General features: G+C 42.9%; 1 protein-coding gene and 1 pseudogene across 1 annotated transcript; one reads left to right on the forward strand and one right to left on the reverse strand.

Moving 5' to 3' along the window:
* The first annotated feature begins 1363 nt into the window (after window positions 1–1363).
* Window positions 1364–10058, forward strand: Glrx2 (glutaredoxin 2). The gene is made up of 4 exons (XM_041648721.1): window positions 1364–1636; window positions 5083–5146; window positions 7669–7845; window positions 9799–10058. The coding sequence occupies exons 1-4, from the start codon at window positions 1539–1541 to the stop codon at window positions 9931–9933; spliced, it is 474 nt and encodes a 157-aa protein (XP_041504655.1). The 5' UTR covers window positions 1364–1538; the 3' UTR covers window positions 9934–10058.
* LOC121446244 lies at window positions 8337–8789 on the reverse strand (annotated as a pseudogene).
* Window positions 10059–12958: the final 2900 nt, after the last annotated feature.

The raw sequence follows: 12958 nt of genomic DNA on the forward strand, positions 1-12958 counted from the left end.
CTCACTACCCCCACCCTGACAATTGCAAGTGTAGACAAAAAGTATCATTTTTATAGCTATCTCATGAAACACAGGAAGTTGAAAAATATTGGTCTGGTTTCAACATGTGCTAAAATTGGGCACAACGCAGTTAGTACTTGACTTCTGAGATTTGGTCCTGGAGATGGTTTCTCTGTGAAGCCCTCACTGTCCTGGAACGCTCTCTGTAGACCAGGCTGACTTTGAACTCACAGAGATCTGCTTGTCTCTGCCTCCTGAGTGCTGGAATTAAAGTCACGAGCCACCACTGCCTGGCTGCTTCTGAGAATAATTAAAAGAGCAAATGCCCACTAAAAATCCCATCTACAGAATGTTAACTTGTGCAAGAGGCACGGCTGCACCTGTTATCCCAGTGTCTTAGAGATCCCGACAGCTGGAAGATGACAAATTTGAGGGCAGCCTGGGACTAAACAGTGTATCTGTGGAGAGAAAGGGGAAGGCAATTATGTTGTAACACATTGTTTCACTTACTTGAGACAAAAGGTAAAATTGTACTTCAAAAGTTCTACTTCAAAACGGAAAACACGGCCGCTTTACTAAGTAGTTATCTCTTGGTAAAGTAAAAGCTCTAAAATTATAGATCTCAAACTTTAAAGGTAAATTTGGACTTATGAAAAAAATGTGTTTTGCCCATGAGAGAGATATTTGTTTTTGCAGCTAACTTTCATTCTCTTATGAATTAATGAAATATAGACCAAGGGAGGTTAAAAAAAAAGAACGATCAGCATGAGGGCTCAGTAAAGGTATGGATAGTTCCAACAGCTGAGAACAATTTACAATTGTTACCATTTGACCTGTGGCTTTAACAGTTTCAGCGTCCTCTGTCAGTAAAAGGCTGAGTGCCCCTGGATTTGTGAAGAGACGCACAAAGGGCTATTATTACCATCTCTGAGTGGCTTGGGCAGTTTGTCATCAGAAGCTGTGGCAGTCATGGCTGTCAAAGCCATGATGAAGTATCTCTGGGCTAGTTCGTTTCCCCATTTCAGTTAATCTTAAAAACACCATCTTCGGAAAGAAAGTTCAACATTAGATTGCCTTTGTCTTTTACTTTCTAAGTGGAAAATCCAACCTCCCTTTGGGCTCTTAAACAATAACTTTAAGATGACATTCCGGCCCTTCTTTCACATTACAAACCTGTCCGACAGGAGGCGGTGACTGAACTACCACTCACAGGCGAACAACGCCACTTTGCCTGGACTAATTTCCACGCAGCCTTTCTCAACCCTTGATGCTGGCGTGTGGGGCTCGGGAGAACTCGGCAGAGATCGGAAGAACTCGGCGAGCAGGTGAGCGCTACGCTCTTCGGCCGAGGCTGCGCACCGGCAGGCTCGGGGACGCGCGGGGAGGCGGGAAGCCGGGAAGGACGGCGGCTCTCCGAGCCCGGCTGTGGCGCGGGCAGCCCGGCGGGGCGGGGCGAGGCCGCGGGAGGGGCGGACTCCCGGCATCGTGGTCGCGCTCACCGGCTGCTCTTCCCGCGGCTGCCGGGAGGACGCTTGGCCATGTCCTGGCGCTGCGCGAGTTCGGTGGGGAGGCGACTGGTGGCGAGCGGGAGCAGCTTGACTTGGCGGCGCAGCGCGGCTGGAGCTGCGGGCTCGGGGTACGCGGCGGGACGGGCCTGCGTGGCCCGTGGGATCCTGCGGTAGTGTTAGTGTGGACCTTCCCCGGGAGCCCTAGCCGGGTTTGGGGGACAAATACCAAACGCCCTGGTTGGAGCTTCACATACCCAGCTTTAGCTCAGTGTACACTCGGGCGACCATGAAAAAAGTCTTCCCTGCTGTGGGAACTTATTTAACCACCCGCTCTTGTTTTGATGCTAAGCCTTATTTTGATGCTACCTCTTGGCTGTCCTGTAGCAGGAAGTGAACATGACTGTTGCTTCTAAATGGCCAAGGTTTTGCAGCTAGTAACTCTGGCATCCTGTAGATGTGGTTTCTGACTTGATGGCAGTGTTGCTTTCCTGGGCTCTCCTCCTTGGCATACCTTGGCCTGACACCCCAGCTGTGGCCGACCAGGTTCGGCCTAGGCGGCTGTCAAGACATCTCAGTGCCCGCTACAGCGCTTCCATTCCTCCACTGTCTTCCAGAGGCTTCCTCTGAAAGCGCCAATCGAGTGACGTTAAGTTGTTGACAGGTCCTTAGAACTATTTCCTATTGGATGTGTCGGTGTATATCCTGCTTTACCCATCAACCACCTCTTAGTAGGTGTTCCGTAAATCGAGCATGACTAGTTGGTGCTTGACTAGTATTGAGGCAAGGTGTTTATTGTGCATTTACTGGGTGCCTGCCTCATTCTTTAATAGGACAACTAGAAATTGATAGGACTGCCTCAAAAAGATAGGGGTACCTTTTTGGAGCTTTTTCTCTGGCAGGAAAGGGAGTAATACTTTAGAATGTGCTTTCTTGGCCTTATCATTTTCTTAGAAAAGTTCATTTGCTGTAAATGCTGGCTGGATAGGTTTGAGGAGGAGGTAAATGCTAGAATAGAGATGAAAAACAAAACAAAACAAACACTTTTTTTTTCAGATAGATTGGATTGTTGACATGCAGCGCTCTTCCAGGCCAAGGCCATCTATTTTCCATACTATTTTAGACTTACTTAAGAAACTCCGCCAGCTTTCCCCCCCCCCCCCCCCTCAAAGCTGCCTCCTCCAAATAGGACAGTCTTTCTGAGCCTCCCGCTTGCTCCTACCTTCTCTATATCTGGTATTGGCACACACATGCTTTTGTTTTCTAGGTTTCCTTGTCAACCTGTTGCGGATCAATGAGAAACGCACGTTTAGTTGCAATGATTCTTGTTTCTAACTCATCTTTGTTGAAATGTTGCTTGTTGCAACTTCTTTGAAGTTTTCCAGAATGACTGTGCAAAACAGAAATTCATCATCCAGGGGCACGGTGCACAGGAAAAGACCATTTAGTGGGGATTCACTCAAACACAGAACTATGATTTGAGAAATGCTTTGTTTGGCTGGGGCCTTTAATTTTTAAATTTAAAATACCTTACTTTTATACGTAACATGATTAAAATTTCTACAAATAAATCTACAAGGAATGAATTGCTTTTGTGAAAGGAGACTTTTTTTTTCTTTAATCCTAAGTATATTTTAAAGCTGGACGCCCGGCAGTGGTGGCACATGCCTTTAATCCCAGCATTTAGGAAGCAGAGGCAGGCAGATCTCTGTTGAGTTCGAGGCCAGCCTGGTCTACAAGAGCTAGTTCCAGGACAGGCTCCAAAGCTACAGAGAAACCTTGTCTCGGAAAAATGAAACAACAGCAACAACAACAAAAATCTGGGTATGGTGATGCAGGCCTTTAATGCCAGCATTGAAAGGCAGAGGCAGGAGGATCTCTGAGTTCTAAGTCTGCATGGTCTACATAGAGAGACCCTATCTCAAAACAAAAAACAAAAACTCCCAAAACAAAAAACAAACAAAAATCTTACAACAACAAAAAAAATAATTTTAAAAACCATTTCTAGCCATGTGTGGTGGCACACATCTTTAACCCTAGCACTTGGAAGGCAGAGGTCAGTGGATTTCTGTGTTAGAAGCCAGCCTGGTCTACAAAGCAAGTTTCAGGACATCTAGGACTACCCAGAGAAACCCTATCTAGAAAACAAACAAAAAGATATTAGAAATCATTTGCACTTTAAGTTCTGTATCTCACCCTAACTCCTTAGATATTTGAGCAGTTCTCCTTGGCAGCATGTGCCTAACGAATGTTTTTGAGAGGTTAGTAGTTTACATTATGTCTAATTTGCTCCAAGAGTGTGGTCAGACCTTGCTAACTGACAAGAAAAAATGAGTGAATGAGGGAAAGAGATTCTAGGCTCCATGGAAAGACCTGATGATGATTGTCTGTCTGTTCATCCATCATCTATCTGCCTGCCTGTCTATCTATCTATCTATCTATCTATCTGCCTACATATCTACCCATCCACCTGTCTATCTGTTTACAGGGTCTCTTTACATGGTCTTGGCTGTTTTGGAACTCACCGTGTAATCCAGGCAGGCCTCCACTCACAGAGCTCCAGTGCTTCTGCGTTCCCAGTGCTGGGATCAAAGGTGTACGCCACCACCCCTGACTCAAGTACTTCTTTTTTTTCAGCTCTAGGTTTTGGATAGCAAATGCTGAGGTAATGAGGGTCCCATATCAGGAGTAAATAATCATGTCAAGTATTATTGACATTTACTGTGTTAAAATACGGTTCTGCTTTATATATATATAAAGCAGCTCATGATATATATATATATATATATATATATATATATATATATATATATATCTCAGCTCATCTAATCTTCACAACCCCCTTTAAGTGGGAGTCATCATTTTTCCTACTTGGTGGATGGAGAAACCGGGAACTATAGGATTCATGCATTGAAAACCTTCATTCCCTTAGTCTTTGTAGGTTCTTTGCTTCACAGTGTCCACAAAGATTTTGTATATTTAAAAGTTATTGTTTTATTTATATGTATATATGTTTATGTGAGTGTATTGCAGCTGTGCATGCTTGAAGAGACCAGAAGTGGGCATCAGATCTCTTAAAGCTAGATTTCCAGCTTGTTGGTTGTGAGCAAGATGGATGTGGGTTCTGGGAACTGAAGCTGGGTCTTCTGCAACAGCAACAAATGCTCTTAATTGCTGAGTCATCTCTCCAGGTCCCCCCCCCCCCCCACACACACACACAGCATTTTGTATGTTTTCAGAAGAAATTCAAAACACATTTTATTGCCAGCCATCAGGTCTTCATTAGGGCAGAGTATGTGGTATTTGGTGATTATGAATTTACTTATGAATAAGACTGTATTCAACTTTAGACATAGAGACTGCTTTTATCAGTTAAAAATTATTGAATGGCTACTTAGATAAGCAACAGTTCCTTATGGTATTAGTAGACAGGTACTTTGTAGTCAGGTATTTGGTGGTGATGAAGCTTTTTCCCGCTTTGTGTATTTGGAATCCTTGTATTGAAGGTTGTCTTCTACTGGAACCAAGGGGGTAGAGGATACCTCACTCACTGAGCTGGTCTTTTCCTTTGTTTTAGGATGGGAAACGGCACATCCTCGTCCTTAGGGAAGTCAGCATCTACACCTGTGAACCAGATCCAAGTGAGTGATGGGGCCGATGGAGGGAGAAGAACTGTCACACACATTTAACATACTCTGTGTCCAGACTTGATCTAGTTTGGGAAATAATTACTGAATTCATATTTATTTTAAAAACTGCTATCAAAATTATCCTTGTCTCCTGTGTATCTCTGTAAGGCTCTATCACCATTTTCAAAGGTGTTCCTTCTATTAGGGAGGAGGGGGAGTAGATGACCACATACATCATATATAAGTTCATCTCAATAGAGTTTCCAAGTTCTGTTTTGTATTTTGAATTACACCCATGGTAATGGTCAAATCATCTAGAAAGGACTTCACACCGCAGTAAGAACTTTTTAAAAATGTGCTTGCGCCCTCTTCCTCTTTCTGAAATTCCTTTATTCTTAATGAAATCCATCTCTGAGGTTGAAATTTTTATTTATTTTTCATCATGCCTGCTTTAAGACTGTTGATACCTAAGAGTCAACGGTTCAGAGCCAAGGTTATTGTGTGGTTTTGGCATGGGCAGCTGTTTAACGGCTTTCTGCCCTAACACAGAACCTACTGAGCAATAATTACCCATAAAATTATTCACTTAGGGATACTATACATGATTATAGTCTCTTGTTTCTTTCTTTCGCTGCCAATCTTAATTAATTCTGCCTCAGGACGTTTGCGCTAAGCTTGCTGTGGTGCCTGTCATCCTAGCACTTGGGAAGCTGAAGCAAGAGGAGAGAAAATGCCAGGCTCCTTTGGACAATACATCTGAGATCCCTCTTTCTAAGCAAAAATGAAAACAAAAACAAAACCCCCAGAATTCCTCCTATATATGTTTTTTTTTCTTTTCTTCAAGCTCATGAGGCTTATCTCCCCCCCCCCCCCCCACTATCGTCTACATGTATGTTGTTACTGCTTTGGACTGAGTGTGTAGCTCAGTGGTTGGGCAAGAGCCTAGCATGTATGAGGTCCTGGGCTTTGCGCCCCAGCAGTGCACAGAATGAATCTGAGTTTGTCTTAGTTAACCTCACTGTCTTTTGAATACAGCAACAATGTGAGAAACTTCTTGTGCAGGGTATTCTCTATTTTAAAATCCAAAGACAGCACCGTGAAACATTCAGTAAGTATGGGCTTGAACGACAACGAGGAGTGCTTGTGAGACCCCTGGCACTGTCATCTTGAGGTCCACTCACTTTGGAATCTCTTTATTAGGGCTTCTGTGCCATGGGAGCACTCAGCGTGCTCTTTGCTTCAAGTCTAAATGAGAGGCTTAGCGTGCCTCTAGCCTAAATAGCATGGTAGAAGATTACTGGCTTTGAGTGTGATGTGGAGTTTGAGTTAAGTACAAGGACCCTCTCAGCCTCAGTTTTTTTATCTGTAAAACTGATTCATCAGTGCATATACTGTCTGGTGCGGCTGATCTTACTGTGATAGAATTTTAAATACTTAGTGAGCAGGAGGAAGAACATAAAGTGGACCAACCTGCCCACATCTAGGGGATGACCCAGGATCCCTTGACCCCTCAGGGTGCCTTTAAGTTCTGAAGCACTTTGTCTAGGTGTTGCCCTTTGTATCTTTGTCTTTGTCTTGAAGTCCCTGATTATGCCGTGCCATGTAAGAACCACTTAGGCAAGTGCTCAGGTGCCAGACTTGTCCATTGACAACCTGCGTGGATACCAGTGCTGTCTGCTGACCTTGTCTAAGGGACTTGGACATCCAGATAAAGAACACAAGAAAACTTCAGAGGCTGTGCAGACACATCCCAAAGCCCGGGCATTATGGTGAAGGCCTGGAGAACACTGCAACCCAGGCTGCTATCGCAGTCATTTTGAAAATTGCTTATGATTTCAGCTTCAAAGCAGCGAATAAGCTTTTCTGGAAGTAGCTTTTCCAGGATCAGCTGGAAGGCATAGTTTACAAAGTTTACATCTTTTACTGTATAGAAATGGGGAAATGAGCTGTTGTTCACGCCTGGGGATGCTGTGCATTTTAAGGAGAACTGACACATTATTTCCTTGCGTCTGAAAGTCATCAGGAGTAAGCAGTAAACACCTCTTAAACATTAAGAAGTATGATACAGATTAAGTACTTGGACTCTAGGGCTGGACTCATATCTGTTTATTGATAAAGGACAGCTGATAGTTACTTATCTTCCCCTGTGCCTCAGTGTCTTCCCCTATGCAGTCTTTATAATACAGGATGGATCTACATTAAGATTACAGTGAAGCAATGACTTTATGACATCGGGAATATGCAGGAGTGTTTGCTGTCTAAGAATTAGCTCTCACTGGTATTCTTGATACTGCTCTTAGGCACTGTTAGGATACATTTTTGTTTCTAATGGCCAGCTTTTGGAATAAATAACATCCTCAGGTATTATTATAATATCTAATAATATTATAACAGATACCATAGATAAATGATAGGAACTTAGTTGGAGCAGAGTTGTGCTCTACACTCCAAAATCACATTCCTTCCACTAGTTATGATTTCATTCCAGAAGGTAATATCTAAGATGAGAACGTTTCGCTTCTTTTTAATTTCAGGAAACAATTTCTAACAATTGTGTGGTGATTTTCTCAAAAACATCCTGTTCTTACTGTTCAATGGCCAAAAAGATTTTCCGTGACATGAATGTCAACTATAAAGCTGTAGAATTGGATATGCTGGAATATGGTAGCCAGTTTCAAGATGCCCTTCATAAGATGACTGGAGAAAGAACTGTGAGTGTACCCTCAGCCCTGCTGCCCCTGGTGATGAGCTGGTGACATGCCAGTCCCTGGACACTAGACTTTCCTGCTAGAAACAGCAAACCTGGCATTTCTGTGGATCTCATTTTGATAAAGAAATGGTAGCTGTGCAAAGAAACCAGGCTCATAGAATAGGAAATGGCGTAGTTCATTTTAACTTTTATGTTTACTGTGTGTGTGGGGGGGGGGTGAAGGAGGAGGGAGAGAGAGGGAGGAGAGAGAAAGAGGGAGGGAGGAGGGGGGATGATGGATGAGGCAGGTAATGTTGTCATGAGTGCATGTCTGTGGAATATTAAAGTCCTTTTGGAAAGCTTTGCAAGGTGAAATTACCCTTCCCCTCTTTTTTATTTATTTATTATTTTTTTTACACACAACTTGCCTCAAGTTTATTTGTAAAAACAGCATAAGGTCCTGATCATCTGCAAATACTGTATAGATATTCACAGGAATCCATCTGTCTTCATACTGGCAGACTGAGACCTTTTTTATGGGGCCTTCACAAGGGCCTGGGCACCTTTGGGAGCCTGAGCTGCAGCTGAGGCCTCTGCCTTGGCTTGAACCTTGGGCTTTGTTTTTTGGAGCCTACCCCCCCCTGGCCATGTAGTTCTAATCCGCTTCCCAAGCTTGGAGTGAGCAATGAAAGCGAGGTGGCTGAGTTTGCGGCTGGGGCCCTTTGGCATCTTGGGCTTCACCAGGGCCTTGATGGCCTCTGCACATGTGCTCATGACCTTTGCATTATTTGCCTGCATCTTCTTCAGGACTCTCTTGTTGTGCTTCTTGGCAAAGCACATGTTCCTCAGGAATTTGGGGTCGACCCTCTTGAGAGATTAGTATCTTTGGGACTGGGGTTTCTTGATGCCATTTCTGTGCCATTTCCGGGACTGGTTGTGTGTGGTGTGGTTCTTGGACTTGGCCATGGCTGGACAGTAATCAGCGGCTCCCGATGCGCCTGTGACCTGAAGAGAAAGAGCTACCCTTCCACTCTTGGACAGTACAGAATATATCAGTCTCCAACCTCCTGTGCTTATCTGTGCTTAGTACTCATTGTTCTAGCCTCTGGAAGTTTTTATCTTTTTATGATATGAATAGTCAGAAAAATATTCATTGTTACTACTGTCCTTGTTTAAAGTTTTGTAGAAGACATTGGTAAACATGTAGAAAGGAACCATTTCAACATTATTAATACTTACCTAGATTTCCCTCCATCCCTCCCTTCTCCCTTTCTGCTCAAGGAGAGTTTTATTAGAGTTTAAAAGACAAACTTCTGGGTCAGGCGTGCTGAAAACCTCAGTAGCTGCCTGAGGGAGGAGAATAGAGGAGGAAAGGAAACAAAGCCAGGCTGTTGAAGCCAGCACAGATGTCAGTCACATGGGAGACAAACAGCCATAGGTGGGACAAGAGGGAAGCCCAAAGTGTCAGAAGAAAGTGTAGGATCTGGCCTAAAGAAAGAGACAGATAGGGGCTGGAGCGACGGCTCAGTGGTTAAGAGCATTGCCTGCTCTTCCAAAGGTCCTGGGTTCAATTCCCAGCAACCACATGGGTGGCTCACAACCATCTAAAAATGAGATCTGGTGCCCTCTTCTGGTCTGCAGGCAAACACACAGAATATTGTATATATAATAAATAAAATATTTAAAAAAAAAGAGACAGATAAAAATAAAAGTTGAACCTTTCTGACTCAGGCCCTGGAAGTCAGGCAGACCCCGCTGAATCTCATGTTGGTTCATAGCACCTGTCTTATTTTGTGTTTTAAAATTAATGTGGTGTGTAGAAGGAAGGGCTTTAGAATTAGATTGTCTTGGATTTAAACCTGACCTCTTTTACTATTGCAATTTTGGGCAAGTTACTTTTCCTTATTTCTCTCCAAAATTGGACTGGTTCTGACCCTTACGATTAGGCCTCATTTAATTTTTGCTTATTCAACAGGTTCCAAGAATATTTGTCAACGGAACATTTATCGGAGGGGCAATGGACACTCACAGGCTTCACAAAGAAGGGAAATTGCTGCCACTGGTTAATCAATGTAATTTTAAAAAAAGCAAGAGGAAAGAAGTTGAATGATGTGGTCGCTGTAACCAGTAAAATGTTAGTTAATTCAATCCCACACTTTGTTTGAGGATGTTTTAAGTGTGTGTTGCCTTCATAAGGATGATGTAAAATAATGAATAAATTCCCTTGGACCCCCATCTTCCTCCTGGCCAGTTTTTGAGCATGAGAAGGTTTGTAAAACTGAAAGGATGGAGTTCCATTGAAAGTTAAGATGTTTATAAGGGATTTATTCATCAATTTATAATGAAGAAAAAGTAAGCACTTGAAATTCTTACTCCCTTTGGTATTCAGGGATTAATTTACATTCACTAGCTTTCAGGACTGATGTGTGAGTTCTCTAAAATTTAATGTGATGTAGATGTGCAGTAGGTTGTGATACCATGTCTTGACAACCCTTCACGATCATCGGAGACATTAAATATGTAGGACGGAATGAAGTTTATACTTGGGAAACCAAACTGCTGATGACTTCATAGTTACAGGGATAAGAAAACATGTCTATTGGTGGAAGGCAAAAGGTTTCAATATAGTGAGAATGAACTTCTCGAATAGTCCAGACATGTTACTTGATCATGCTGTCAGTTGGGATGTTCTACGTTTCAGAATGTGTAACAGCTATTGGAATTTGTGTGTGTGTGTGTGTGTGTGTGTGTATGTGTGGTGGGGAGACGGGGCCAGTCTGTAGCCCAGGCTGACCTCATACTCACATCAGTCCTCATGCCTGTTTTCTAGGCTTGGATTAAATACTGATCCACCATGCCCAGTCTGGAAATGTTTAAGGGAACCAGGTATTAGATGGAGTTTAGACTAAACTAAAAGTCCTGGCTATGGTTCGAATGTCCCTCATCCATCACAGACTTCATATGTTACAGACACATATGTCTTGATATACTAGGAGGTGAGACCTTTAAAAAGTGATGAGTCAGGAGGGCAGATGGGTTGGTGCTATACTATAGGTTTAGTTAGCACAGAAGGTGGTTCTTAAGTCTGTCCCCTACCTCTCCACACCTGTGCTCTTGCCCTTCCCCCCTCTTCAGTGTCATGATGCAGCAAGAAAATCCTCACTAGATGCTTCCCAACCTATACACTATAACAAGCAAATCTCCTCTTCTGAATTACTTAGTCTCTGGTAGTCCCTCTCAGCAGTACAGTTGGAGGATAAAATCACTTTAATGCTAACTTAATGTTTTCGAACTAGGAATACAGTGTTCGAACTGAATTCATTTCAGATAAACTTAGCAATACTCCTTTAAGGAGTATTATTTTAAGAGTTGAAAATATTTTCAATATTGTCCTAAGCTAGTCATATTTCCAGCCTCTGGTCAGGAATATGAAACAATGCATTTTCTAGTAGATTCCCAGAGTCACAGCGGACAATTATCAAATGCTGACCTTTTTCTCAGAGGACTTCCAGAGTGAGTGCTTTAGCTTTCTGGTGGAGATGGACTAAGAAATCAAGGAGAGTTTTGATGAAGACAGTGGCTTGCTGTCAGTGATGTTTCCTACATGGAATGCAAGCATTTTGGATACCTTGACACAGGGAGAAGTTAGACTGTTCTTCCCTGATAGTTCATGTGATGTTGGTAGGAAAAGAAAATAGCATATTTTTATTCCTTTGTTTTGCATTATATTATGAGAAGTTTTATATTTTTGCCCTTGTAAAACTCAAGAGAGTAGAGTAATTCTGTTATGCATGAGGAAGGTAAAAATTGTCATTGTTGCTTCTGTTAATCAAATTTAGATAGGTTAGAGGCAGGTTACTTCAATGCATAGCTATATTGACCAGGTGATAATATGGTACTTGGCTTTGAAGAACTTTTTGTGGTAATCTGACTCTGGCCCAGGGCCTGAATAGAAGGCACTGAATTATACAACTAATCCTCAAGTTCTTCCTCGGCTTGTGGAAAACAGAATATGAATGGGACTTGTTCTAAGATAAGCCTTATCAGTAGAAGGTAACAGGATGTTTTATTATCATTTATGGTTTTATTTTAAAAAGAAATAAGTGCTTCCGGTACTTATCTAATAAGTGTTTAGAATTTTATTTCCAATGACTTCAAGATTACTTCTTGGGGTGTAGCATTGCTTCAAAAGGAACTGATTTGCAAACAAGAACTCCACTCATCAACAGATGCTAGAGGTGAAAGAAGTGACACACCCCCGACTCGTGGCAGAGTAAGTTTCTTTGCGGAGACTGTAAGGATAAAGGCTCCGCCTCTGAGTATTTGAAATGATGAATGTGAGATCTCTCCGTGGGTAAAAGTACTTGCCCTGCAAGCCTGATGATCTGAGTTCAGCCTCTGGGACCCACAGTGGAAGGAGAGAGATGGCTCCTGAAACTTGTTCTTGACTTGCATCTATGTGGGCTTGCTCTCACATAGATGATGTGCAGGCATGTGCTTGAGGGTACAAATAGAGATGTAAGGAAATGCTGGGTACAATGTAGACACACACACACAAGATATAACGTGTGTGTTGGGAGGAGGGTGCCACGTGGTATGCATGCATGTCAGGAGGAGGTCAGAACAGCTCTGCAGCTAGTTCTCTCCTTCCACCTCAGTAGGGTGCTGGGTCCAGACCTCCAGTTATCCGGCCTGTGCAACAGGTGCTCTCTACCCACTGACATACTGCTTGGCCTAAAGGATACAATATTTAATTTTTCTTTTGGGGGTATGGTGCTTAGTGGAAAATAGCACCCAGCATGTGCAAGGTCCCTGGTTTGACCTCCAATACTAACACGTGTATAAATTCTTTTTGATGTACGGTTTTTATATAAAAATTCTGGAGCAGGGTAGATTTCCAGAGAGTAAGCAAGCGCTGAAGTCAGCAGCTGCCCTAAAGATGACAACCTAGGCCAACACAGAACTTTAATTTGAACTCCTGATGCTGCCTGCTTGGGGGAAGACCAGGACAGGACCACATGTTTGCCATGGTAAAACTGAAGTGAATTTCTTAACAGGTACTTTATTAGAGCAAGGTAAAGAAATGTTCAAGTCCCTGTGACTTAGCAGTTAGGGGACAACTGACTGGAACCTTG

This window comes from Microtus oregoni, unplaced genomic scaffold, assembly GCF_018167655.1.
Source record: "Microtus oregoni isolate MIOR12 unplaced genomic scaffold, Mior012 000003F_ref0000135, whole genome shotgun sequence".
Lineage (NCBI taxonomy): Eukaryota > Metazoa > Chordata > Mammalia > Rodentia > Cricetidae > Microtus > Microtus oregoni.

What these genes read in the sequence shown, in the direction of transcription:
- Glrx2 (XM_041648721.1), top strand. Translation starts at nt 1,539, where the DNA reads ATGTCCTGGCGCTGCGCGAGTTCGGTGGGGAGGCGACTGGTGGCGAGC. An exon ending in GCTGGAGCTGCGGGCTCGGG is followed by an intron (nt 1,637 to 5,082) that starts GTACGCGGCGGG and finishes CCTTTGTTTTAG; the next exon opens with GATGGGAAACGGCACATCCT. An exon ending in CACCTGTGAACCAGATCCAA is followed by an intron (nt 5,147 to 7,668) that starts GTGAGTGATGGG and finishes TTTTAATTTCAG; the next exon opens with GAAACAATTTCTAACAATTG.